This window comes from Ranitomeya imitator, chromosome 3 (assembly GCF_032444005.1).
Source record: "Ranitomeya imitator isolate aRanImi1 chromosome 3, aRanImi1.pri, whole genome shotgun sequence".
Classification (NCBI taxonomy): domain Eukaryota; kingdom Metazoa; phylum Chordata; class Amphibia; order Anura; family Dendrobatidae; genus Ranitomeya; species Ranitomeya imitator.
This window is the reverse complement of record NC_091284.1, coordinates 843,455,126-843,483,027: the sequence shown is the minus strand read 5'-3', so window position 1 is coordinate 843,483,027 and position 27,902 is coordinate 843,455,126. Positions and strand designations below refer to the sequence as shown.

At 51.2% G+C, this 27,902-nt stretch overlaps 3 protein-coding genes across 3 annotated transcripts in view; all 3 read right to left on the bottom strand.

Moving 5' to 3' along the window:
- DCHS1 (dachsous cadherin-related 1) overlaps positions 1 to 27,007 on the bottom strand; it is a 163,998-nt gene extending 136,991 nt beyond the window's left edge. Inside the window, exon 1 of the mRNA XM_069759610.1 lies at positions 26,477 to 27,007. The gene's annotated coding sequence lies outside the window, so the exon portion shown is untranslated. The remainder of the gene's footprint in view (positions 1 to 26,476) is intronic.
- LOC138671874 (uncharacterized) lies at positions 2,366 to 3,556 on the bottom strand. Its single transcript, XM_069760005.1, has one exon. It carries the CDS (start codon positions 3,554 to 3,556, stop codon positions 2,366 to 2,368), a length of 1,191 nt encoding a protein of 396 aa, XP_069616106.1.
- On the bottom strand, positions 24,335 to 26,479 carry LOC138671873 (clumping factor A-like). Its single transcript, XM_069760004.1, has one exon. It carries the CDS (start codon positions 26,477 to 26,479, stop codon positions 24,335 to 24,337), a length of 2,145 nt encoding a protein of 714 aa, XP_069616105.1.
- Positions 27,008 to 27,902: the final 895 nt, after the last annotated feature.

Here is a 27,902-nt window from a genome sequence, read left to right as displayed (position 1 = left end):
GGATGAGGTAGACCCTGTACATCCTAGATTCTGTGCCCCCCGCTTTGGGTGAGGCTGACCCTATGGTTCCTTTGGAGGTTGTACTCTTTGGGAGCTGCATTCCTCTGGAGGGCTGAATGGTCTTAGCTATCTTGGGTTTGCAGCTGCTTTTTCTAGATGTGTAAAGAAAAAACTTTTCTATTTTTTGTCCTTGTCCTGATAGAATTACTTCCCTAATCTAGTAACCCATACTCTCCACATTTCACATCTGCCATTATTAACCACTTCACACCAACTGGGAACTCAAAAGAAGAAACTGCATCAGTCCAACAAAAGGCAGATCCAGTAGCTCGGGATCCATGTGGCCCTTTGGTGTCTTAGTTACTGGTGGGTTATGACTATCCTGTCATTGATGTAATGAAACCTCCTATGTACTTAGAGCTTATTGAGCAGTTGGTCGGACCTGAGCTTCTACACAACAGTCTACTCCAGAAGAGCAGAGATGCAATATAAAGTATTAAGGAGAACAGAACAGCAACCTCAGTGTGGAGAGATGAAAGGTGGACTTCAGATGCCAGACTTCACAGGTCAGACTGCAAAGCTGCAAAATAGCCGACTCTGAAAACTAAAGAGCAGGCAGACACCATGCAAAGGCCACTGCAGCAGAAGCAGAAGTTTTAGGACTGCAGCTACAGTAGCATGTAAAAGTTTGGGCACCCCTGGTCAAAATTACTGTTATTGAGAACAGTTAAGCAAGTTGAAGATTAAATGATCTCTAAAAAGCCTAAAGTTAAAGAATAGAGCTGGGCGGACACCTGGATGTTTGGGTGTAGAGTTTGTCAGGTTGGTATACGTGAGTAGTGTAGAGTTTGTCAGGTTGGTATACGTGAGTAGTGTAGTGTTCGTCAGGTTGGTATACGTGAGTAGTGTAGAGTTTGTCAGGTTGGTATACGTGAGTTGTGTAGAGTTTGTCAGGTTGGTATACGTGAGTAGTGTAGAGTTCGTCAGGTTGGTATAGGCGAGTTGTGTAGAGTTCGTCAGGTTGGTATAAGCGAGTTGTGTAGAGTTCGTCAGGTTGGTATACTAGAGTTGTGTAGAGTTCGTCAGGTTGGTATACACGAGTTTTGCAGAGTTCGTCAGGTTGGTATAAGCGAGTTGTGTAGAGTTCGTCAGGTTGGTATACTAGAGTTGTGTAGTGTTCGTCAGGTTGGTATACGTGAGTTGTGTAGTGTTCGTCAGGTTGGTATACACAAGTTTTGCAGAGTTCGTCAGGTTGGTATAAGCGAGTTGTGTAGAGTTCGTCAGGTTGGTATACTAGAGTTGTGTAGTGTTCGTCAGGTTGGTGTACGCGAGTAGTGTAGAGTTTGTCAGGTTGGTATACTAGAGTTGTGTAGTGTTCGTCAGGTTGGTATACGTGAGTTGTGTAGTGTTCGTCAGGTTGGTATACACGAGTTTTGCAGAGTTCGTCAGGTTGGTATAAGCGAGTTGTGTAGAGTTCGTCAGGTTGGTATACTAGAGCTGTGTAGTGTTCGTCAGGTTGGTATATGTGAGTAGTGTAGAGTTTGTCAGGTTGGTATACGTGAGTAGTGTAGAGTTTGTCAGGTTGGTATACGTGAGTAGTGTAGTGTTCGTCAGGTTGGTATACGTGAGTTGAGTAGTGTTCGTCAGGTTGGTATACGCGAGTTGTGTAGAGTTCGTCAGGTTGGTATACTAGAGTTGTGTAGTGTTCGTCAGGTTGGTATACGCGAGTAGTGTAGAGTTCGTCAGGTTGGTATACGCGAGTTGTGTAGAGTTCGTCAGGTTGGTATACTAGAGTTGTGTAGTGGTCGTCAGGTTGGTATATGTGAGTAGTGTAGAGTTCGTCAGGTTGGTATACGAGAGTTGTGTAGTGTTCGTCAGGTTGGTATACGTGAGTAGTGTAGTGTTCGTCAGGTTGGTATACGTGAGCAGTGTAGAGTTCGTCAGCTTGGTATACGTGAGTAGTGTAGAGTTCGTCATTTTGGTATACGTGAGTAGTGTAGAGTTCGTCAGGTTGGTATACATGAGCAGTGTAGAGTTTGTCAGGTTGGTATACGTGAGCAGTGTAGAGTTCGTCATTTTGGTATACGTGAGTAGTGTAGAGTTCGTCAGGTTGGTATACATGAGCAGTGTAGAGTTTGTCAGGTTGGTATACGTGAGCAGTGTAGAGTTCGTCATTTTGGTATACGTGAGTAGTGTAGAGTTCGTCAGGTTGGCATACGTAAGTTGTGTAGAGTTCATCAGGACGGCATTCATGAGTTGTGTACTGTTTGTCAGTTTGGCATTCATGAGAAGTGTAGTGTTCATCAGGTTGGTATACGTGACTAGTGTAGAGTTCGTCATTTTGGTATTTGTGAGTTGTGTAGAATTAGTCATTTTGGTATACGTGAGTAGTGTAGAGTTCGTCAGGTCGGCATTTGTGAGTTGTGTAGTGTTCGTCAGGTCGGCATTTGTGAGTTGTGTAGTGTTCGTCAGGTCGGCATACGTGAGTTGTGTAGAGTTCGTCAGGTTGGTATACGTGAGTAGTGTAGAGTTCGTCAGGTTGGTATACGTAAGTTGTGTAGAGTTCGTCAGGTCGGCATTCTTGAGTTGTGTAGTGTTCTGGAGGGCGCAGCTCAGGAGTACACAACTCTGGAGGGCACAGCTCTGGAGGGCACAGCTCTGGAGGGCGCAGCTCTGGAGGGTGCAGCTCTGGAGTACGCAGCTCAGGAGTACACAACTCTGGAGGGCACAGCTCTGGAGGGCACAGCTCCGGAGGGCGCAGCTCTGGAGGGTGCAGCTCTGGAGGGCACAGCTCTGGAGGGCGCAGCTCTGGAGGGCGCAGCTCTGGATTACGCAGCTCTGGAGGGCACAGCTCTGGAGGGCACAGCTCTGGAGGGCGCAGCTCTGGAGGGTACGGGTCTGGAGGGTACAGGTCTGGAGGGCGCAGCTTTGGAGTGCGCAGCTCTGGAGGGCACAGGTCTGGAGGGCACAGCTCTGGAGGGTACAGGTCTGGAGGGCACAGCTCTGGAGGGTACGGGTCTGGAGGGTAGAGGTCTGGAGGGCGCAGCTTTGGAGTGCGCAGCTCTGGAGGGCACAGCTCTGGAGGGCGCAGCTCCGGAGGGCGCAGCTCCGGAGGGCGCAGCTCTGGAGGGCACAGCTCTGGAGGGTACAGGTCTGGAGGGCGCAGCTTTGGAGTGCGCAGCTCTGGAGTGCGCAGCTCTGGAGGGTACAGGATTGGAGGGCACAGGTCTGGAGGGCACAGGTCTGGAGGGCACAGCTCTGGAGGGCACAGCTCTGGAGGGCACAGCTCTGGAGGGCACGGGTCTGGAGGGCGCAGCTCTGGAGGGCGCAGCTCTGGAGGGCACAGCTCTGGAGGGCACAGCTCTGGAGGGCACAGGTCTGGAGGGCACAGGTCTGGAGGGCACAGGTCTGGAGGGTACAGGTCTGGAGGGCACAGGTCTGGAGGGCACAGCTCTGGAGTGCGCAGCTCTGGAGGGCACAGCTCTGGAGGGCACAGCTCTGGAGGGCACAGCTCTGGAGTGCACAGCTCTGGAGGGCACAGCTCTGGAGGGCACATGCTGCAGTACTAGGGGGCACCTGAATCTTGAGATGAGCTCCAGCTGGCACCGAGTCAGTCAGGCACGGGGTCTCATGCCCGTCATGTCTGGATCTTTCTCTTAGGAAGTGTTTGGTTATGGGATGTTTATCCGGAACATTCCCTGGTGGCCGGGTCTAGTTAAGGGTCATTTACTGGCTGCTAGAAAGTCTGGAGAGGCGTGAGATAAGTGTGGCTGGGGACCCTCATATCCCCAAGCACTGTCCCCACCCCCACATCCTTCCTGCAGGACATCTGACTGTCAGCTCACTTGTCCAGCAGAGTTTACTGTCCGGTTGCAGCCCTCAGGGTGTCTGGGATGCGGTCACTGACAGCTATCTGGTACAGGGGCGTGCTGGGCTGTCAGTGTTGATTGACAGCTCGACTATCCAACCTGTGACTGGGAGGCCTCGGCTGCCTCATGTGTTCATTATTCCACTTAATGGCCGTACCTCGTGAGCAGCTTCTCCCAGACCTCTGCCAGACGTACGTCCATCTTGTGAGGTTTGTGCTCTGTGCCATGAGCTCTATATGTCGGATCTGCTGCCTGACCTTGGACTTTGTTCTGACCATCCGCCTGTTTAACCCCTTTGGCTCTGATCCGTTATGCTCCCGGTACTCTGACCTCGGAACGTTACCTGACTACGCTCATGTCTCTTCCTTCTGTTTATGACGCACCCTCCTCGCTTCTCACCTCGACTCCCGACCACTCTGACCCAAGGCGGACTGTGAGCAGTCACAAGCGTCACATTCACAAACCGCAAATCTCAGGTGTCATGAAATGGTTAACGGCAGGAATAGAGCGTCAGCTGTGTGGTATGGAGAGATCTGAGGGGAATGAGATGGGTAATGGCGGTATTAGAGCGTCAGCTCTGTGGTATGGAGGGATCTGAGGGGAATGAGATGGGTAATGGCGGTATTAGAGTGTCAGCTCTGTGGTATGGAGGGATCTGAGGGGAATGAGATGGGTAATGGTGGTATTAGAGCGTCAGCTCTGTGGTATGGAGAGATCTGAGGGGAATGAGATGGGTAATGGCGGTATCAGAGCGTCAGCTCAGTGGTACGGAGGGATCTGAGGGGAATGAGATGGGTAATGGTGGTATTAGAGCGTCAGCTCTGTGGTACGGAGGGATCTGAGGGGAATGAGATGGGTAATAACGGTATTAGAGCGTCAGCTCTGTGGTACGGAGGGATCTGAGGGGAATGAGATGGGTAATGGCGGTATTAGAGCGTCAGCTCTGTGGTATGGAGGGATCTGAGGAGAATGAGATGGGTAATGGCGGTATTAGAGCGTCTGTTCTGTGGTACGGAGAGATCTGAGGGGAATGAGATGGGTAATGGCGGTATTAGAGCGTCAGCTGTGTGGTACGGAGGGATCTGAGGGGAATGAGATGGGTAATGGCGGTATTAGAGCGTCAGCTGTGTGGTACGGAGGGATCTGAGGGGAATGAGATGGGTAATGGCGGTATTAGAGCGTCAGCTCTGTGGTATGGAGAGATCTGAGGGGAATGAGATGGGTAATGGCGGTATTAGAGCGTCAGCTCTGTGGTACGGAGGGATGTGAGGGGAATGAGATGGGTAACGGTGGTATTAGAGCGTCAGCTCTGTGGTACGGAGAGATCTGAGGGGAATGAGATGGGTAATGGCGGTATTAGAGCGTCAGCTCTGTGGTAAGGAGGGATCTGAGGGGAATGAGATGGGTAATGGCGGTATTAGAGCGTCAGCTCTGTGGTATGGAGAGATCTGAGGGGAATGAGATGGGTAATGGCGGTATTAGAGCGTCAGTTCTGTGGTATGGAGAGATCTGAGGAGAATGAGATGGGTAATGGCGGTATTAGAGCGTCAGCTCTGTGGTACGGAGAGATCTGAGGGGAATGAGATGGGTAATGGCGGTATTAGAGCGTCAGCTCTGTGGTAAGGAGGGATCTGAGGGGAATGAGATGGGTAATGGCGGTATTAGAGCGTCAGCTCTGTGGTATGGAGAGATCTGAGGAGAATGAGATGGGTAATGGCGGTATTAGAGCGTCAGCTCTGTGGTACGGAGAGATCTGAGGGGAATGAGATGGGTAATGGCGGTATTAGAGCGTCAGCTCTGTGGTAAGGAGGGATCTGAGGGGAATGAGATGGGTAATGGCGGTATTAGAGCGTCAGCTCTGTGGTATGGAGGGATCTGAGGGGAATGAGATGGGTAATGGCGGTATTAGAGCGTCAGCTCTGTGGTACGGAGAGATCTGAGGGGAATGAGATGGGTAATGGAGGTATTAGAGCGTCAGCTCTGTGGTATGGAGAGATCTGAGGGGAATGAGATGGGTAATGGCGGTATTAGAGCGTCAGCTCTGTGGTATGGAGAGATCTGAGGAGAATGAGATGGGTAACGGCGGTATTAGAGCGTCAGCTCTGTGGTACGGAGACATCTGAGGGTAATGAGATGGGTAACGGCGGTATTAGAGCGTCAGCTCTGTGGTACGGAGACATCTGAGGGTAATGAGATGGGTAATGGCGGTATTAGAGCGTCAGCTCTGTGGTACGGAGGGATGTGAGGGGAATGTGATGGGTAATGGCGGTATTAGAGCGTCAGCTCTGTGGTACGGAGACATCTAAGGGTAATGAGATGGGTAATGGCGGTATTAGAGCGTCAGCTCTGTGGTACGGAGGGATGTGAGGGGAATGAGATGGGTAACGGTGGTATTAGAGCGTCAGCTCTGTGGTACGGAGAGATCTGAGGGGAATGAGATGGGTAATGGCGGTATTAGAGCGTCAGCTCTGTGGTATGGAGAGATCTGAGGGGGATGTGATGGGTAATGGCGGTATTAGAGCGTCAGCTCTGTGGTATGGAGAGATCTGAGGGGAATGTGATGGGTAATGGTGGTATTAGAGCGTCAGCTCTGTGGTACGGAGAGATCTGAGGAGAATGTGATGGGTAATGGTGGTATTAGAGCGTCAGCTCTGTGGTACGGAGATATCTGAGGGGAATGAGATGGGTAATGGCGGTATTAGAGCGTCAGCTCTGTGGTATGGAGAGATCTGAGGGGAATGTGATGGGTAATGGTGGTATTAGAGCGTCAGCTCTGTGGTATGGAGAGATCTGAGGAGAATGTGATGGGTAATGGTGGTATTAGAGCGTCAGCTCTGTGGTACGGAGGGATGTGAGGGGAATGAGATGGGTAATGGCGGTATTAGAGCGTCAGCTCTGTGGTACGGAGGGATCTGAGGGGAATGTGATGGGTAATGGCGGAATTAGAGCGTCAGCTCTGTGGTACGGAGACATCTGAGGGTAATGAGATGGGTAATGGCGGTATTAGAGCGTCAGCTCTGTGGTATGGAGAGATCTGAGGAGAATGAGATGGGTAATGGCGGTATTAGAGCATCAGCTCTGTGGTACGGAGACATCTGAGGGGAATGAGATAGGTAATGGTGGTATTAGAGCGTCAGCTCTGTGGTATGGAGAGATCTGAGGAGAATGAGATGGGTAATGGCGGTATTAGAGCGTCAGCTCTGTGGTATGGAGAGATCTGAGGAGAATGAGATGGGTAATGGCGGTATTAGAGCGTCAGTTCTGTGGTATGGAGAGATCTGAGGAGAATGAGATGGGTAATGGCGGTATTAGAGCATCAGCTCTGTGGTATGGAGAGATCTGAGGAGAATGAGATGGGTAATGGTGGTATTAGAGCGTCAGCTCTGTGGTATGGAGAGATCTGAGGAGAATGAGATGGGTAATGGCGGTATTAGAGCGTCAGCTCTGTGGTATGGAGAGATCTGAGGGGAATGAGATGGGTAATGGCGGTATTAGAGCGTCAGCTCTGTGGTATGGAGAGATCTGAGGAGAATGAGATGGGTAATGGCGGTATTAGAGCGTCAGCTCTGTGGTATGGAGAGATCTGAGGAGAATGAGATGGGTAATGGCGGTATTAGAGCATCAGCTCTGTGGTATGGAGAGATCTGAGGGGAATGAGATGGGTAATGGCGGTATTAGAGCGTCAGCTCTGTGGTAAGGAGACATCTAAGGGGAATGTGATGGGTAATGGCGGTATTAGAGCGTCAGCTCTGTGGTACGGAGACATCTGAGGGTAATGAGATGGGTAATGGCGGTATTAGAGCGTCAGCTCTGTGGTACGGAGGGATCTGAGGGGAATGAGATGGGTAATGGCGGTATTAGAGCGTCAGCTCTGTGGTATGGAGGGATCTGAGGGGAATGAGATGGGTAATGGCGGTATTAGAGCGTCAGTTCTGTGGTATGGAGAGATCTGAGGGGAATGAGATGGGTAATGGCGGTATTAGAGCGTCAGCTCTGTGGTATGGAGAGATCTGAGGGGAATGAGATGGTAATGGCGGTATTAGAGCGTCAGCTCTGTGGTACGGAGGGATCTGAGGGGAATGAGATGGGTAATGGCGGTATTAGAGCGTCAGCTCTGTGGTACGGAGGGATCTGAGGGGAATGAGATGGGTAATGGCGGTATTAGAGCGTCAGCTCTGTGGTACGGAGGGATCTGAGGGGAATGAGATGGGTAATGGCGGTATTAGAGCGTCAGCTCTGTGGTATGGATGGATCTCAGGAGAATGAGATGGGTAACGGTGGTATTAGAGCGTCAGCTCTGTGGTACGGAGGGATGTGAGGGGAATGTGATGGGTAATGGCGGTATTAGAGCGTCAGCTCTGTGGTACGGAGACATCTGAGGGTAATGAGATGGGTAATGGCGGTATTAGAGCGTCAGCTCTGTGGTATGGATGGATCTGAGGAGAATGAGATGGGTAATGGTGGTATTAGAGCGTCAGCTCTGTGGTACGGAGACATCTGAGGAGAATGAGATGGGTAATGGTGGTATTAGAGTGTCAGCTCTGTGGTATGGAGAGATCTGAGGAGAATGAGATGGGTAATGGCGGTATTAGAGCGTCAGCTCTGTGGCATGGATGGATCTGAGGAGAATTAGATGGGTAATGGCGGTATTAGAGCGTCAGCTCTGTGGTACGGAGGGATCTGAGGAGAATGAGATGGGTAATGGCGGTATTAGAGCGTCAGCTCTGTGGTACGGAGACATCTGAGGGTAATGAGATGGGTAATGGCGGTATTAGAGCGTCAGCTCTGTGGTATGGAGAGATCTGAGGAGAATGAGATGGGTAATGGCGGTATTAGAGCGTCAGCTCTGTGGTATGGAGGGATCTGAGGGGAATGAGATGGGTAATGGCGGTATTAGAGCGTCAGCTCTGTGGTACGGAGACATCTGAGGGGAATGTGATGGATAATGGCGGTATTAGAGCGTCAGCTCTGTGGTACAGAGAGATCTGAGGGGAATGAGATGGGTAATGGCGGTATTAGAGCGTCAGCTCTGTGGTACAGAGAGATCTGAGGGGAATGAGATGGGTAATGGCGGTATTAGAGCGTCAGCTCTGTGGTACGGAGGTATCTGAGGGGAATGAGATGGGTAATGGCGGTATTAGAGCGTCAGCTCTGTGGTAAGGAGAGATCTGAGGGGAATGAGATGCGTAATGGCGGTATTAGAGCGTCAGCTCTGTGGTATGGATGGATCTCAGGAGAATGAGATGGGTAATGGCGGTATTAGAGCGTCAGCTCTGTGGTACGGAGACATCTGAGGGTAATGAGATGGGTAATGGCGGAATTAGAGCGTCAGCTTTGTGGTACGGAGACATCTGAGGGTAATGAGATGGGTAATGGCGGTATTAGAGCGTCAGATCTGTGGTACGGAGAGATCTGAGGAGGATGAGATAGGTAATGGCGGTATTAGAGCGTCAGCTCTGTGGTAAGGAGAGATCTGAGGGGAATGAGATGGGTAATGGTGGTATTAGAGCGTCAGCTCTGTGGTAAGGAGACATCTGAGGGTAATGAGATGGGTAATGGCGGTATTAGAGCGTCAGCTCTGTGGTATGGAGAGATCTGAGGAGGATGAGATGGGTAATGGCGGTATTAGAGCGTCAGTTCTGTGGTATGGAGAGATCTGAGGGGAATGAGATGGGAAATGGAGGTATTAGAGCGTCAGCTCTGTGGTACGGAGGGATCTGAGGGGAATGAGATGGGTAACGGTGGTATTAGAGCGTCAGCTCTGTGGTACGGAGGGATCTGAGGGGAATGAGATGGGTAATGGCGGTATTAGAGCGTCAGCTCTGTGGTACGGAGGGATGTGAGGGGAATGAGATGGGTAATGGCGGTATTAGAGCGTCAGCTCTGTGGTACGGAGGGATCTGAGGGGAATGAGATGGGTAATGGTGGTATTAGAGTGTCAGCTCTGTGGTACGGAGGGATGTGAGGGGAATGTGATGGGTAATGGCGGTATTAGAGCGTCAGCTCTGTGGTACGGAGGGATCTGAGGGGAATGAGATGGGTAATGGTGGTATTAGAGCGTCAGCTCTGTGGTACGGAGGGATCTGAGGGGAATGTGATGGGTAATGGCGGTATTAGAGCGTCAGCTCTGTGGTACGGAGACATCTGAGGGTAATGAGATGGGTAATGGCGGTATTAGAGCGTCAGCTCTGTGGTATGGAGGGATCTGAGGGGAATGAGATGGGTAATGGCGGTATTAGAGCGTCAGCTCTGTGGTACGGAGGGATCTGAGGGGAATGAGATGGGTAATGGTGGTATTAGAGCGTCAGCTCTGTGGTACGGAGGGATGTGAGGGGAATGTGATGGGTAATGGCGGTATTAGAGCGTCAGCTCTGTGGTACGGAGACATCTGAGGGTAATGAGATGGGTAATGGTGGTATTAGAGCGTCACCTCTGTGGTACGGAGGGATGTGAGGGGAATGAGATGGGTAATGGCGGTATTAGAGCATCAGCTCTGTGGTACGGAGGGATCTGAGGGGAATGAGATGCGTAATGGCGGTATTAGAGCGTCAGTTCTGTGGTATGGAGGGATCTGTGTTATGGCTGGCAATCAGGCAACACAGCGTGCAGTAATCAGCGCACATACAGAGATCTGGCAATAACCCAAAACAATAGGACGAGCTCTGAGACGTGGAATCTCTGTAGACTGCAGTACTTGATCCATCCTCACACAACTGGAAGCAGCAGTGGATTGCGCCTATCAACTACCTATGCAACTCGGCACTGCCTGAGGAGCTGACTAGCCTGAAGATAGAAATACAAGCCTGACTTACCTCAGAGAAATACCCCAAAGGAATAGGCAGCCCCCACATATAATGACTGTTAGCAAGATGAAAAGACAAACGTAGGAATGAAATAGATTCAGCAAAGTGAGGCCCGATATTCTAGACAGAGCGAGGATAGCAAAGAGAACTATGCAGTCTACAAAAAACCCTAAAACGAAAACCACGCAAAGGGGCAAAAAGACCCACCGTGCCGAACTAACAGCACGGCGGTGCACCCCTTTGCTTCTCAGAGCTTCCAGCAAAAGATAATAACAAGCTGGACAGAAAAAACAGAAAACAAACTAGAAGCACTTATCTAGCAGAGCAGCAGGCCCAAGGAAAGATGCAGTAGCTCAGATCCAACACTGGAACATTGACAAGGAGCAAGGAAGACAGACTCAGGTGGAGCTAAATAGCAAGGCAGCCAACGAGCTCACCAAAACACCTGAGGGAGGAAGCCCAGAGACTGCAATACCACTTGTGACCACAGAAGTGAACTCAGCCACAGAATTCACAACAGTACCCCCCCCTTGAGGAGGGGTCACCGAACCCTCACCAGAACCCCCAGGCCGACCAGGATGAGCCACATGAAAGGCACGAACAAGATCTGGGGCATGGACATCAGAGGCAAAAACCCAGGAATTATCTTCCTGAGCATAACCCTTCCATTTGACCAGATACTGGAGTTTCCGTCTAGAGACACGAGAATCCAAAATCTTCTCCACAATATACTCCAATTCCCCCTCCACCAAAACAGGGGCAGGAGGCTCCACAGATGGAACCATAGGTGCCACGTATCTCCTCAACAACGACCTATGGAATACATTATGTATGGAAAAGGAGTCTGGGAGGGTCAGACGAAAAGACACCGGATTGAGAATCTCAGAAATCCTATACGGACCAATAAAACGAGGTTTAAATTTAGGAGAGGAAACCTTCATAGGTATATGACGAGAAGATAACCAAACCAGATCCCCAACACGAAGTCGGGGTCCCACACGGCGTCTGCGATTAGCGAAAAGCTGAGCCTTCTCCTGGGACAAGGTCAAATTGTCCACTACCTGAGTCCAGATCTGCTGCAACCTGTCCACCACATAATCCACACCAGGACAGTCCGAAGACTCAACCTGTCCTGAAGAGAAACGAGGATGGAACCCAGAATTGCAGAAAAATGGAGAGACCAAGGTAGCCGAGCTGGCCCGATTATTAAGGGCGAACTCAGCCAACGGCAAAAATGACACCCAATCATCCTGGTCAGCGGAAACAAAACATCTCAGATATGTTTCCAAGGTCTGATTGGTTCGTTCGGTCTGGCCATTAGTCTGAGGATGGAAGGCCGAGGAAAAAGATAGGTCAATGCCCATCCTACCACAAAAGGCTCGCCAGAACCTCGAGACAAACTGGGAACCTCTGTCAGAAACAATATTCTCAGGAATGCCATGTAAACGAACCACATGCTGGAAGAACAAAGGCACCAAATCAGAGGAGGAAGGCAATTTAACCAAGGGCACCAGATGGACCATTTTAGAAAAGCGATCACAGACCACCCAAATGACAGACATCTTTTGAGAAACGGGAAGGTCAGAAATGAAATCCATCGAAATATGTGTCCAAGGCCTCTTCGGGACCGGCAAGGGCAAAAGCAACCCACTGGCACGTGAACAGCAGGGCTTAGCCCTAGCACAAATTCCACAGGACTGCACAAAAGCACGCACATCCCGTGACAGAGATGGCCACCAGAAGGATCTAGCAACCAACTCCCTGGTACCAAAGATTCCTGGATGACCGGCCAGCACCGAACAATGAAGTTCAGAGATAACTTTACTAGTCCACCTATCAGGGACGAACAGTTTCTCGGCCGGACAACGATCAGGTTTATTAGCCTGAAATTTCTGCAACACTCTCCGCAAATCAGGGGAGATGGCAGACACAATGACTCCTTCCTTGAGGATACTCGCCGGCTCAGATAACCCCGGAGAGTCGGGCACAAAACTCCTAGACAGAGCATCCGCCTTCACATTTTTAGAGCCCGGAAGGTATGAAATCGCAAAATCAAAACGAGCAAAAAATAACGACCAACGGGCCTGTCTAGGATTCAAGCGCTTGGCAGACTCAAGATAAGTAAGGTTCTTATGATCAGTCAAAACCACCACGCGATGCTTAGCACCCTCAAGCCAATGACGCCACTCCTCGAATGCCCACTTCATGGCCAGCAACTCTCGGTTGCCCACATCATAATTACGCTCAGCAGCAGAAAATTTCCTGGAAAAGAAAGCACATGGTTTGAACACTGAGCAACCAGAACCTCTCTGTGACAAAACCGCCCCTGCACCAATCTCAGAAGCATCAACCTCGACCTGGAACGGAAGAGAAACATCAGGTTGACACAACACAGGGGCACAGCAAAAACGACGCTTCAACTCCTGAAAAGCTTCCACGGCAGCAGAAGACCAATTAACCAAATCAGCACCCTTCTTGGTCAAATCGGTCAATGGTCTGGCAATGCTAGAAAAATTACAGATGAAGCGACGATAAAAATTAGCAAAGCCCAGGAATTTCTGCAAACTTTTTAGAGATGTCGGCTGAGTCCAATCCTGGATGGCCTGAACCTTAACCGGATCCATCTCGATAGTAGAAGGGGAAAAGATGAACCCCAAAAATGAAACTTTCTGCACACCGAAGAGACACTTTGATCCCTTCACGAACAAGGAATTAGCACGCAGTACCTGGAAAACCATTCTGACTTGCTTCACATGAGACTCCCAATCATCTGAGAAGATCAAAATGTCATCCAAGTAAACAATCAAGAATTTATCCAGATACTCACGGAAAATGTCATGCATAAAAGACTGAAAAACAGATGGAGCATTGGCAAGTCCGAACGGCATCACCAGATACTCAAAATGACCCTCGGGCGTATTAAATGCCGTTTTCCATTCATCTCCCTGCCTGATTCTCACCAGATTATACGCACCACGAAGATCAATCTTAGTAAACCAACTAGCCCCCTTAATCCGAGCAAACAAGTCAGAAATCAATGGCAAGGGATACTGAAACTTAACAGTGATCTTATTAAGAAGGCGGTAATCAATACACGGTCTTAGCGAACCATCCTTCTTGGCTACAAAAAAGAACCCTGCTCCCAATGGTGACGACGATGGGCGAATATGTCCCTTCTCCAGGGACTCCTTCACATAACTGCGCATAGCGGTGTGTTCAGGTACGGACAAATTAAATAAACGACCCTTAGGGAATTTACTACCAGGAATCAAATCGATAGCACAATCACAATTCCTATGCGGAGGAAGGGCATCAGACTTGGACTCTTCAAATACATCCTGAAAGTCCGACAAGAACTCTGGGATGTCAGAAGGAATGGATGACGAAATAGACAAAAATGGAACATCACCATGTACTCCCTGACAACCCCAGCTGGTTACCGACATAGAGTTCCAATCCAATACTGGATTATGGGTTTGTAGCCATGGCAACCCCAACACGACCACATCATGCAAATTATGCAGTACCAAAAAGCGAATAACTTCCTGATGTGCAGGAGCCATGCACATGGTCAGCTGGGCCCAGTACTGAGGCTTATTCTTGGCCAAAGGTGTAGCATCAATTCCTCTCAACGGAATAGGACACCGCAAAGGCTCCAAGAAAAATCCACAACGTTTAGCATAATCCAAATCCATCAGATTCAGGGCAGCGCCTGAATCCACAAACGCCATGACAGAATATGATGACAAAGAGCACATTAAGGTAATGGACAAAAGGAATTTGGACTGTACAGTACCAATAACGGCAGAGCTATCGAACCGCCTAGTGCGTTTAGGACAATTAGAAATAGCATGAGTAGAATCACCACAATAGAAACACAGTCTGTTCAGACGTCTGTGTTCGTGCCGTTCTACTTTAGTCATAGTCCTGTCGCACTGCATAGGCTCAGGCTTACTCTCAGACAATACCGCCAGATGGTGCACAGATTTACGCTCGCGCAAGCGACGACCGATCTGAATGGCCAAGGACATAGACTCATTCAAACCAGCAGGCATAGGAAATCCCACCATTACATCCTTAAGAGCTTCAGAGAGACCCTTTCTGAACAAAGCCGCTAGTGCAGATTCATTCCACAGAGTGAGTACTGACCATTTTCTAAATTTCTGACAATATACTTCTACATCATCCTGACCCTGGCATAAAGCCAGCAGATTTTTCTCAGCTTGATCCACTGAATTAGGCTCATCGTAAAGCAATCCCAGCGCCTGGAAAAATGCATCAACATTACTCAATGCAGAATCTCCTGGTGCAAGAGAAAACGCCCAGTCCTGTGGGTCGCCGCGCAAAAAAGAAATAATAATCAAAACCTGTTGAATAGGATTACCAGAAGAATGAGGTTTCAAGGCCAAAAATAGCTTACAATTATTTCTGAAGCTCAGGAACTTAGTTCTGTCACCAAAAAACAAATCAGGAATCGGAATTCTTGGTTCTAGCATCGATTTCTGATCAATAGTATCTTGAATCTTTTGTACATTTACAACGAGATTATCCATTGAGGAGCACAGAGCCTGAATATCCATGTCCACAGCTGTGTCCTGAAGCACTCTAATGTCTAGGGGAAAAAAAAGACTGAAGACAGAGCTAAGAAAAAAAAATGATGTCAGGATTTCTTTTTTCCCTCTATTGGAAATCATTGAATGGCTCCTTGTACTGTTATGGCTGGCAATCAGGCAACACAGCGTGCAGTAATCAGCGCACATACAGAGATCTGGCAATAACCCAAAACAATAGGACGAGCTCTGAGACGTGGAATCTCTGTAGACTGCAGTACCTGATCCATCCTCACACAACTGGAAGCAGCAGTGGATTGCGCCTATCAACTACCTATGCAACTCGGCACTGCCTGAGGAGCTGACTAGCCTGAAGATAGAAATACAAGCCTGACTTACCTCAGAGAAATACCCCAAAGGAATAGGCAGCCCCCACATATAATGACTGTTAGCAAGATGAAAAGACAAACGTAGGAATGAAATAGATTCAGCAAAGTGAGGCCCGATATTCTAGACAGAGCGAGGATAGCAAAGAGAACTATGCAGTCTACAAAAAACCCTAAAACGAAAACCACGCAAAGGGGCAAAAAGACCCACCGTGCCGAACTAACAGCACGGCGGTGCACCCCTTTGCTTCTCAGAGCTTCCAGCAAAAGATAATAACAAGCTGGACAGAAAAAACAGAAAACAAACTAGAAGCACTTATCTAGCAGAGCAGCAGGCCCAAGGAAAGATGCAGTAGCTCAGATCCAACACTGGAACATTGACAAGGAGCAAGGAAGACAGACTCAGGTGGAGCTAAATAGCAAGGCAGCCAACGAGCTCACCAAAACACCTGAGGGAGGAAGCCCAGAGACTGCAATACCACTTGTGACCACAGAAGTGAATTCAGCCACAGAATTCACAACAGATCTGAGGGGAATGAGATGGGTAATGGCGATATTAGAGCGTCAGCTCTGTGGTACGGAGGGATCTGAGGGGAATGAGATGGGTAATGGTGGTATTAGAGCATGAGCTCTGTGGTATGGAGGGATCTGAGGGGAATGAGATGGGTAATGGTGGTATTAGAGCGTCAGTTCTGTGGTATGGAGAGATCTGAGGAGGATGAGATGGGTAATGGCGGTACTAGAGCGTCAGCTCTGTGGTAAGGAGGGATCTGAGGAGAATGAGATGGGTAATGGCGGTATTAGAGCGTCAGCTCTGTGGTATGGAGAGATCTGAGGGGAATGAGATGGGTAATGGCGGTATTAGAGCATCAGCTCTGTGATACGGAGGGATGTGAGGGGAATGAGATGGGTAATGGCGGTATTAGAGCGTCAGCTCTGTGGTACGGAGACATCTGAGGGTAATGAGATGGGTAATGGCGGTATTAGAGCATCAGCTCTGTGGTACAGAGAGATCTGAGGGGAATGTGATGGGTAATGGTGGTATTAGAGCGTCAGCTCTGTGGTATGGAGAGATCTGAGGAGAATGAGATGGGTAATGGCGGTATTAGAGCGTCAGATCTGTGGTATGGAGAGATCTGAGGAGAATGAGATGGGTAATGGCGGTATTAGAGCGTCAGCTTTGTGGTAAGGAGGGATCTGAGGGGAATGAGATGGGTAATGGCGGTCTTAGAGCGTCAGCTCTGTGGTATGGAGAGATCTGAGGGGAATGAGATGGGTAATGGCGGTATTAGAGCGTCAGCTCTGTGGTACGGAGGGATCTGAGGGGAATGAGATGGGTAATGGCGGTATTAGAGCGTCAGCTCTGTGGTATGGGGGGATCTGAGGGGAATGAGATGGGTAATGGCGGTATTAGAGCGTCAGCTCTGTGGTATGGAGGGATCTGAGGGGAATGAGATGGGTAACGGTGGTATTAGAGCGTCAGCTCTGTGGTATGGAGGGATCTGAGGGGAATGAGATGGGTAACGGTGGTATTAGAGCGTCAGTTCTGTGGTATGGAGAGATCTAAGGGGAATGAGATGGGTAATGGTGGTATTAGAGCGTCAGCTCTGTGGTACGGAGAGATCTGAGGGGAATAAGATGGGTAACGGTGGTATTAGAGCGTCAGTTCTGTGGTATGGAGAGATCTGAGGGGAATGAGATGGGTAATGGTGGTATTAGAGCGTCAGCTCTGTGGTACGGAGAGATCTGAGGGGAATGAGATGGGTAATGGCGGTATTAGAGCGTCAGCTCTGTGGTATGGAGGGATCTGAGGGGAATGAGATGGGTAACGGTGGTATTAGAGCGTCAGTTCTGTGGTATGGAGAGATCTGAGGGGAATGAGATGGGTAATGGTGGTATTAGAGCGTCAGTTCTGTGGTATGGAGAGATCTGAGGGGAATGAGATGGGTAATGGTGGTATTAGAGCGTCAGCTCTGTGGTATGGAGAGATCTGAGGGGAATGAGATGGGTAATGGCGGTATTAGAGCGTCAGCTCTGTGGTACAGAGGAATCTGAGGGGAATGAGATGGGTAATGGTGGTATTAGAGCGTCAGCTCTGTGGTATGGAGGGATCTGAGGGGAATGAGATGGGTAATAACGGTATTAGAGCGCCAGCTCTGTGGTATGGAGGGATCTGAGGGGAATGAGATGGGAAATGGTGGTATTAGAGCGTCAGCTCTGTGGTACGGAGAGATCTGAGGGGAATGAGATGGGTAATGGCGGTATTAGAGCGTCAGCTCTGTGGTATGGAGGGATCTGAGGGGAATGAGATGCGTAATGGCGGTATTAGAGCGTCAGCTCTGTGGTATGGAGGGATCTGAGGGGAATAAGATGGGTAACGGTGGTATTAGAGCGTCAGTTCTGTGGTATGGAGAGATCTGAGGGTAATGAGATGGGTAACGGTGGTATTAGAGCGTCAGCTCTGTGGTACGGAGGGATCTGAGGGGAATGAGATGGGTAATGGCGGTATTAGAGCGTCAGTTCTGTGGTATGGAGGGATCTGAGGAGAATGAGATGGGTAATGGCGGTATTAGAGCGTCAGCTCTGTGGTACGGAGAGATCTGAGGGGAATGAGATGGGTAATGGCGGTATTAGAGCGTCAGTTCTGTGGTACGGAGAGATCTGAGCGGAATGAGATGGGTAATGGCGGTATTAGAGCGTCAGCTCTGTGGTATGGAGGGATCTGAGGGGAATGAGATGGGTAATGGCGGTATTAGAGCGTCAGTTCTGTGGTATGGAGGGATCTGAGGGGAATGAGATGGGTAATGGCGGTATTAGAGCGTCAGCTGTGTGGTATGGAGAGATCTGAGGAGAATGTGATGGGTAATGGCGGTATTAGAGCGTCAGTTCTGTGGTATGGAGGGATCTGAGGAGAATGAGATGGGTAATGGCGGTATTAGAGCGTCAGCTCTGTGGTATGGAGAGATCTGAGGAGAATGTGATGGATAATGGCGGTATTACAGCGTCAGCTCTGTGGTATGGAGAGATCTGAGGGGAATGAGATAGGTAATGGCGGTAGTAGAGCGTCAGCTCTGTGGTAAGGAGAGATCTGAGGGGAATGAGATGGGTAATAGCGGTATTAGAGCATCAGCTCTGTGGTACGGAGAGATCTGAGGAGAATGAGATGGGTAATGGCGGTATTAGAGCGTCAGCTCTGTGGTATGGAAGGATCTGAGGAGAATGAGATGGGTAATGGTGGTATTAAAGCGTCAGCTCTGTGGTATGGAAGGATCTGAGGAGAATGAGATGGGTAATGGTGGTATTAGAGCGTCAGTTCTGTGGTAAGGAGGGATCTGAGGGGAATGAGATCGGTAACGGTGGTATTAGAGCGTCAGTTCTGTGGTAAGGAGGGATCTGAGGGGAATGAGATGGGTAATGGCTGTATTAGAGCGTCAGCTCTGTGGTACGGAGGGATCTGAGGGGAATGAGATGGGTAATGGCGGTATTAGAGCATCAGTTCTGTGGTATGGGGGGATCTGAGGGGAATGAGATGGGTAACGGTGGTATTAGAGCGTCAGCTCTGTGGTATGGAGGGATCTGAGGGGAATGAGATGGGTAACTGTGGTATTAGAGCGTCAGTTCTGTGGTATGGAGAGATCTGAGGGGAATGAGATGGGTAATGGTGGTATTAGAGCGTCAGCTCTGTGGTACGGAGAGATCTGAGGGGAATAAGATGGGTAACGATGGTATTAGAGCGTCAGTTCTGTGGTATGGAGAGATCTGAGGGGAATGAGATGGGTAATGGTGGTATTAGAGCGTCAGCTCTGTGGTACGGAGAAATCTGAGGGGAATGAGATGGGTAACGGTGGTATTCGAGCGTCAGTTCTGTGGTATGGAGAAATCTGAGGGGAATGAGATGGGTAATGGCGGTATTAGAGCGTCAGCTCTGTGGTACGGAGAGATCTGAGGGGAATGAGATGGGTAATGGCGGTATTAGAGCGTCAGCTCTGTGGTACAGAGGGATCTGAGGGGAATGAGATGGGTAATGGTGGTATTAGAGCGCCAGCTCTGTGGTAAGGAGGGATCTGAGGGGAATGAGATGGGTAATGGTGGTATTAGAGCGTCAGCTCTGTGGTATGGAGGGATCTGAGGGGAATGAGATGGGTAATGGTGGTATTAGAGCGTCAGCTCTGTGGTATGGAGAGATCTGAGGAGAATGAGATGGGTAATGGCGGTATTAGAGCGTCAGCTCTGTGGTACGGAGAGATCTGAGGGGAATGAGATGGGTAATGGCGGTATTAGAGCGTCAGCTCTGTGGTATGGAGGGATCTGAGGGGAATGAGATGCGTAATGGAGGTATTAGAGCATCAGCTCTGTGGTACGGAGACATCTGAGGGTAATGAGATGGGTAATGGCGGTATTAGAGCGTCAGCTCTGTGGTACGGAGGGATCTGAGGGGAATGAGATGGGTAATGGCGGTATTAGAGCGTCAGCTCTGTGGTACGGAGGGATCTGAGGGGAATGAGATGGGTAACGGTGGTATTAGAGCGTCAGCTCTGTGGTACGGAGGGATCTGAGGAGAATGAGATGCGTAATGGCGGTATTAGAGCGTCAGCTCTGTGGTACGGAGAGATCTGAGGGGAATGAGATGGGTAATGGCGGTATTAGAGCGTCAGTTCTGTGGTACGGAGAGATCTGAGGGGAATGAGATGGGTAATGGCGGTATTAGAGCGTCAGCTCTGTGGTATGGAGGGATCTGAGGGGAATGAGATGGGTAATGGCGGTATTAGAGCGTCAGTTCTGTGGTATGGAGGGATCTGAGGGGAATGAGATGGGTAATGGCGGTATTACAGCGTCAGCTCTGTGGTATGGAGAGATCTGAGGGGAATGAGATAGGTAATGGTGGTATTAGAGCGTCAGTTCTGTGGTACGGAGGGATCTGAGGGGAATGAGATGGGTAATGGCGGTATTAGAGCATCAGCTCTGTGGTATGGAGGGATCTGAGGGGAATGAGATGGGTAACGGTGGTATTAGTGTCAGCTCTGTGGTATGGAGAGATCTGAGGGGAATGAGATGGGTAATGGCGGTATTAGAGCGTCAGCTCTGTGGTACGGAGGGATCTGAGGGGAATGAGATGGGTAATGGCGGTATTAGAGCGTCAGTTCTGTGGTATGGAGGGATCTGAGGGGAATGAGATGGGTAATGGCGGTATTAGAGCGTCAGTTCTGTGGTACGGAGAGATCTGAGGGGAATGAGATGGGTAATGGCGGTATTAGAGCGTCAGCTCTGTGGTATGGAGAGATCTGAGGAGAATGTGATGGATAATGGCGGTATTACAGCGTCAGCTCTGTGGTATGGAGAGATCTGAGGGGAATGAGATAGGTAATGGCGGTAGTAGAGCGTCAGCTCTGTGGTAAGGAGAGATCTGAGGGGAATGAGATGGGTAATGGCGGTATTAGAGCATCAGCTCTGTGGTACGGAGAGATCTGAGGAGAATGAGATGGGTAATGGCGGTATTAGAGCGTCAGCTCTGTGGTATGGAAGGATCTGAGGAGAATGAGATCGGTAATGGTGGTATTAGAGCGTCAGCTCTGTGGTATGGAAGGATCTGAGGAGAATGAGATCGGTAACGGTGGTATTAGAGCGTCAGCTCTGTGGTATGGAAGGATCTGAGGAGAATGAGATGGGTAATGGCGGTATTAGAGCGTCAGCTCTGTGGTACGGAGGGATCTGAGGAGAATGAGATGGGTAATGGTGGTATTAGAGCGTCAGCTCTGTGGTATGGAAGGATCTGAGGGGAATGAGATGGGTAACGGTGGTATTAGAGCGTCAGCTCTGTGGTATGGAGGGATCTGAGGGGAATGAGATCGGTAACGGTGGTATTAGAGCGTCAGCTCTGTGGTACGGAGAGATCTGAGGGGAATGAGATGGGTAATGGCGGTATTAGAGCGTCAGTTCTGTGGTATGGAGAGATCTGAGGAGAATGAGATGGGTAATGGCGGTATTAGAGCGTCAGCTCTGTGGTAAGGAGGGATCTGAGGGGAATGAGATGGGTAATGGCGGTATTAGAGCGTCAGCTCTGTGGTACGGAGGGATCTGAGGGGAATGAGATGGGTAATGGTGGTATTAGAGCGTCAGCTCTGTGGTATGGAGAGATCTGAGGGGAATGAGATGGGTAATGGTGGTATTAGAGCGTCAGCTCTGTGGTATGGAGGGATCTGAGGGGAATGAGATGGGTAATGGCGGTATTAGAGCGTCAGCTCTGTGGTACGGAGGGATCTGAGGGGAATGAGATGGGTAATGGCGGTATTAGAGCGTCAGCTCTGTGGTATGGAGGGATCTGAGGGGAATGAGATGGGTAATGGCGGTATTAGAGCGTCAGCTCTGTGGTATGGAAGGATCTGAGGGGAATGAGATGGGTAATGGCGGTATTAGAGCGTCAGCTCTGTGGTACGGAGACATCTGAGGGTAATGAGATGGGTAATGGCGGTATTAGAGCGTCATCTCTGTGGTACGGAGGGTTCTGAGGGGAATGAGATGGGTAATGGCGGTATTAGAGCGTCAGCTCTGTGGTACGGAGGGATCTGAGGGGAATGAGATGGGTAATGGCGGTATTAGAGCGTCAGCTCTGTGGTACGGAGGGATCTGAGGAGAATAAGATGGGTAATGGCGGTATTAGAGCGTCAGCTCTGTGGTACGGAGGGATATGAGGGGAATGAGATGGGTAATGGCGGTATTAGAGCGTCAGCTCTGTGGTACGGAGGGATCTTAGGAGAATGAGATGGGTAATGGCGGTATTAGAGCGTCAGTTCTGTGGTATGGAGGGATCTGAGGAGAATGAGATGGGTAATGGCGGTATTAGAGCGTCAGCTCTGTGGTACGGAGGGATCTTAGGAGAATGAGATGGGTAATGGCGGTATTAGAGCGTCAGTTCTGTGGTATGGAGGGATCTGAGGAGAATGAGATGGGTAACGGTGGTATTAGAGCGTCAGCTCTGTGGTACGGAGGGATCTGAGGGGAATGAGATGGGTAATGGCGGTATTAGAGCGTCAGTTCTGTGGTATGGAGGGATCTGAGGAGAATGAGATGGGTAATGGCGGTATTAGAGCGTCAGCTCTGTGGTACGGAGAGATCTGAGGGGAATGAGATGGGTAATGGCGGTATTAGAGCGTCAGTTCTGTGGTACGGAGAGATCTGAGGGGAATGAGATGGGTAATGGCGGTATTAGAGCGTCAGCTCTGTGGTATGGAGAGATCTGAGGAGAATGTGATGGATAATGGCGGTATTACAGCGTCAGCTCTGTGGTATGGAGGGATCTGAGGGGAATGAGATGGGTAATGGCGGTATTAGAGCATCAGCTCTGTGGTACGGAGGGATATGACTTTTGTGTTTGAAACTGTTAAACTGTACAGCGCTGCGGAATATGTTGGCGCTATATAAATAAAGATTATTATTATTATTATTATTATTATCTGAGGGGAATGAGATGGGTAACGGTGGTATTAGAGCGTCAGCTCTGTGGTACGGAGGGATCTGAGGGGAATGAGATGGGTAATGGCGGTAGTAGAGCGTCAGCTCTGTGGTACGGAGAGATCTGAGGAGAATGAGATGCGTAATGGCGGTATTAGAGCGTCAGTTCTGTGGTACGGAGAGATCTGAGGAGAATGAGATGGGTAATGGCGGTATTAGAGCGTCAGCTCTGTGGTACGGAGAGATCTGAGGGGAATGAGATGGGTAATGGCGGTATTAGAGCGTCAGCTCTGTGGTATGGAGGGATCTGAGGGGAATGAGATGGGTAACGGTGGTATTAGAGCGTCAGATCTGTGGTATGGAGAGATCTGAGGGGAATGAGATGGGTAATGGCGGTATTAGAGCGTCAGCTCTGTGGTACGGAGAGATGTGAGGGGAATGAGATGGGTAATGGCGGTATTAGAGCATCAGCTCTGTGGTATGGAGGGATCTGAGGAGAATGAGATGGGTAACGGTGGTATTAGAGCGTCAGCTCTGTGGTACGGAGGGATCTGAGGGGAATGAGATGGGTAATGGCGGTATTAGAGCGTCAGCTCTGTGGTACGGAGAGATCTGAGGGGAATGAGATGGGTAATGGCGGTATTAGAGCATCAGCTCTGTGGTATGGAGGGATCTGAGGGGAATGAGATGGGTAACGGTGGTATTAGAGCGTCAGCTCTGTGGTAAGGAGAGATCTGAGGGGAATGAGATGGGTAATGGCGGTATTAGAGCGTCAGTTCTGTGGTAAGGAGAGATCTGAGGGGAATGAGATGGGTAATGGCGGTATTAGAGCATCAGCTCTGTGGTACGGAGAGATCTGAGGAGAATGAGATGGGTAACGGTGGTATTAGAGCGTCAGCTCTGTGGTACGGAGGGATCTGAGGGGAATGAGATGGGTAATGGTGGTATTAGAGCGTCAGCTCTGTGGTATGGAGGGATCTGAGGGGAATGAGATGGGTAATGGCGGTATTAGAGCGTCAGCTCTGTGGTATGGATGGATCTGAGGAGAATGAGATGGGTAATGGCGGTATTAGAGCGTCAACTCTGTGGTACGGAGAGATCTGAGGAGAATGAGATGGGTAATGGCGGTATTAGAGCGTCAGCTCTGTGGTATGGATGGATCTGAGGAGAATGAGATGGGTAATGGCGGCATTAGAGCGTCAACTCTGTGGTACGGAGAGATCTGAGGAGAATGAGATGGGTAATGGCGGTATTAGAGCGTCAGCTCTGTGGTGGTTTCACAGTGATAAAACAGAATGGTTGCTGGCGGTCTCGCAGTGATGGTTGGCGGTCTCGCAGTGATGTAGTGCAATGGTTGGCAGTCTCGCAGTGATGTAGTGCAATGGTTGCTGGATGTCTCGCGGTGATGTAGTGCAATGGTTGGATGTCTTGCAGTCATGGTTGCTGGATGTCTCGCAGTCATGGTTGCTGGATGTCTCGCAGTCATGGTTGCTGGATGTCTCGCAGTCATGGTTGCTGGCAGTCTCGCAGTGATGGTTGCTGGCAGTCTCGCAGTCATGGTTGCTGGATGTCTCGCAGTCATGGTTGCTGGCAGTCTCGCAGTCATGGTTGCTGGCAGTCTCGCAGTCATGGTTGCTGGCAGTCTCGCAGTCATGGTTGCTGGCAGTCTCGCAGTCATGGTTGCTGGCCGTCTCGCAGTGATGGTTGCTGGCAGTCTCGCAGTGATGGTTGCTGGCATTCTCGCAGTGATGGTTGCTGGATGTCTCGCAGTCATGGTTGCTGGATGTCTCGCAGTCATGGTTGCTGGCAGTCTCGCAGTCATGGTTGCTGGATGTCTCGCAGTCATGGTTGCTGGATGTCTCGCAGTGATGGTTGCTGGATGTCTCGCAGTGATGGTTGCTGGCAGTCTCGCAGTCATGGTTGCTGGATGTCTCGCAGTGATGGTTGCTGGATGTCTCGCAGTCATGGTTGCTGGCAGTCTCGCAGTCATGGTTGCTGGATGTCTCGCAGTGATGGTTGCTGGCAGTCTCGCAGTCATGGTTGCTGGCAGTCTCGCAGTCATGGTTGCTGGCAGTCTCGCAGTGATGGTTGCTGGCAGTCTCGCAGTCATGGTTGCTGGCCGTCTCGCAGTCATGGTTGCTGGCAGTCTCGCAGTCATGGTTGCTGGATGTCTCGCAGTCATGGTTGCTGGCAGTCTCGCAGTGATGGTTGCTGGCAGTCTCGCAGTCATGGTTGCTGGATGTCTCGCAGTCATGGTTGCTGGCAGTCTCGCAGTCATGGTTGCTGGCAGTCTCGCAGTCATGGTTGCTGGCAGTCTCGCAGTCATGGTTGCTGGCAGTCTCGCAGTCATGGTTGCTGGCCGTCTCGCAGTGATGGTTGCTGGCAGTCTCGCAGTGATGGTTGCTGGCATTCTCGCAGTGATGGTTGCTGGATGTCTCGCAGTCATGGTTGCTGGATGTCTCGCAGTCATGGTTGCTGGCAGTCTCGCAGTCATGGTTGCTGGATGTCTCGCAGTCATGGTTGCTGGATGTCTCGCAGTGATGGTTGCTGGATGTCTCGCAGTGATGGTTGCTGGCAGTCTCGCAGTCATGGTTGCTGGATGTCTCGCAGTGATGGTTGCTGGATGTCTCGCAGTCATGGTTGCTGGCAGTCTCGCAGTCATGGTTGCTGGATGTCTCGCAGTGATGGTTGCTGGCAGTCTCGCAGTCATGGTTGCTGGCAGTCTCGCAGTCATGGTTGCTGGCAGTCTCGCAGTGATGGTTGCTGGCAGTCTCGCAGTCATGGTTGCTGGCCGTCTCGCAGTCATGGTTGCTGGCAGTCTCGCAGTCATGGTTGCTGGCAGTCTCGCAGTCATGGTTGCTGGCAGTCTCGCAGTCATGGTTGCTGGCAGTCTCGCAGTCATGGTTGCTGGCCGTCTCGCAGTCATGGTTGCTGGCAGTCTCGCAGTGATGGTTGCTGGATGTCTCGCAGTGATGGTTGCTGGATGTCTCGCAGTCATGGTTGCTGGCAGTCTCGCAGTGATGGTTGCTGGCAGTCTCGCAGTCATGGTTGCTGGATGTCTCGCAGTCATGGTTGCTGGCAGTCTCGCAGTCATGGTTGCTGGATGTCTCGCAGTCATGGTTGCTGGCAGTCTCGCAGTCATGGTTGCTGGCAGTCTCGCAGTCATGGTTGCTGGCCGTCTCGCAGTGATGGTTGCTGGCAGTCTCGCAGTGATGGTTGCTGGCAGTCTCGCAGTCATGGTTGCTGGCAGTCTCGCAGTCATGGTTGCTGGCCGTCTCGCAGTCATGGTTGCTGGCAGTCTCGCAGTCATGGTTGCTGGCAGTCTCGCAGTCATGGTTGCTGGCAGTCTCGCAGTCATGGTTGCTGGCAGTCTCGCAGTCATGGTTGCTGGCCGTCTCGCAGACACGTATTACACTCACCATTCGGCTGTCGGCTCAGGTGACCGCGGTCTCGGGCAGTCGTCGGTCTCACTTGCTGTTAATCCTCTCTCCATCTCCGTCCTTCTCTCAGGCCGATGGCCGGCGGTCTCTCCTTTCTGTACCTGGTGACGTCTCGTCCACACACAGTGGTGAGGGTGTCTCTTCCCTCAGGCCGGCCGTCTCTCGGCTTTGTTCTCTTCCCTGGCTGTCTCTTTCATCCCCTTTGTGCAGCTGTTCAGGGCGGTCCCTCTGTGCGGGGCTGCTATTGTTCTGTCAGATGGAGGTCTCTTTTCCTGAGGGCCGTCTATGGGTGGGCTCTCTGCAGGATGCTGCCTGAGCTCTCGGGCTCTCCCTGCAGTCTCTCTCCCTCTCTGTCTGTCTCTCTGGCCGGGACAATGGATGCAGACAGCTGTGGATGCGAGAGAGCGGCGGCCCCGGGCTCGGAGAGGCTGACTGAAACCTGAGTCTGCCCGACCTCCTCCTCCAGCATCAGCCCCTCACCTCCTCCACCAGGGGAGCCCCCTCCTCCTCCAGTGCAGCCCCTCACCTCCTCCACCAGGGGAGCCCCCTCCTCCTCCAGTGCAGCCCCTCACCTCCTCCACCAGGAGAGCCCCCTCCTCCACCAGGAGAGCCCCTCACCTCCTCCACCAGGGGAGCCCCCTCCTCCTCCAGTGCAGCCCCTCACCTCCTCCACCAGGGGAGCCCCTCACCTCCTCCACCAGGGGAGCCCCCTCCTCCACCAGGAGAGCCCCCTCCTCCACCAGTGCAGCCCCTCACCTCCTCCACCAGGGGAGCCCCCTCCTCCTCCAGTGCAGCCCCTCACCTCCTCCACCAGGAGAGCCCCTCACCTCCTCCACCAGGGGAGCCCCCTCCTCCACCAGGGGAGCCCCCTCCTCCTCCAGTGCAGCCCCTCACCTCCTCCACCAGGGGAGCCCCCTCCTCCACCAGGAGAGCCCCCTCCTCCTCCAGTGCAGCCCCCTCCTCCACCAGCATCAGCCCCTCACCTCCTCCACCAGGGGAGCCCCCTCCTCCACCAGGAGAGCCCCCTCCTCCTCCAGTGCAGCCCCCTCCTCCACCAGGAGAGCCTCCTCCACCAGTGCAGCCCCCCCCCTCCTCCACCAGCATCAGCCCCTCACCTCCTCCACCAGGGGAGCCCCCTCCTCCACCAGGAGAGCCCCCTCCTCCTCCAGCATCAGCCCCTCACCTCCTCCACCAGGGGAGCCCCCCCCCCCTCCTCCACCAGTGCAGCCCCCCCTCCTCCACCAGGAGAGCCCCCTCCTCCTCCAGTGCAGCCCCCTCCTCCACCAGCATCAGCCCCTCACCTCCTCCAGTGCAGCCCCCTCCTCCACCAGGAGAGCCTCCTCCACCAGTGCAGCCCCCCCCTCCTCCACCAGCATCAGCCCCTCACCTCCTCCACCAGGAGAGC

Coding starts and splice junctions, on each gene's coding strand:
- LOC138671874 (XM_069760005.1), bottom strand. CDS start 3,556: ATGTGCCCTCCAGAGCTGTGCCCTCCAGAGCTGTGCACTCCAGAGCTG.
- LOC138671873 (XM_069760004.1), bottom strand. CDS start 26,479: ATGGTGAGTGTAATACGTGTCTGCGAGACGGCCAGCAACCATGACTGC.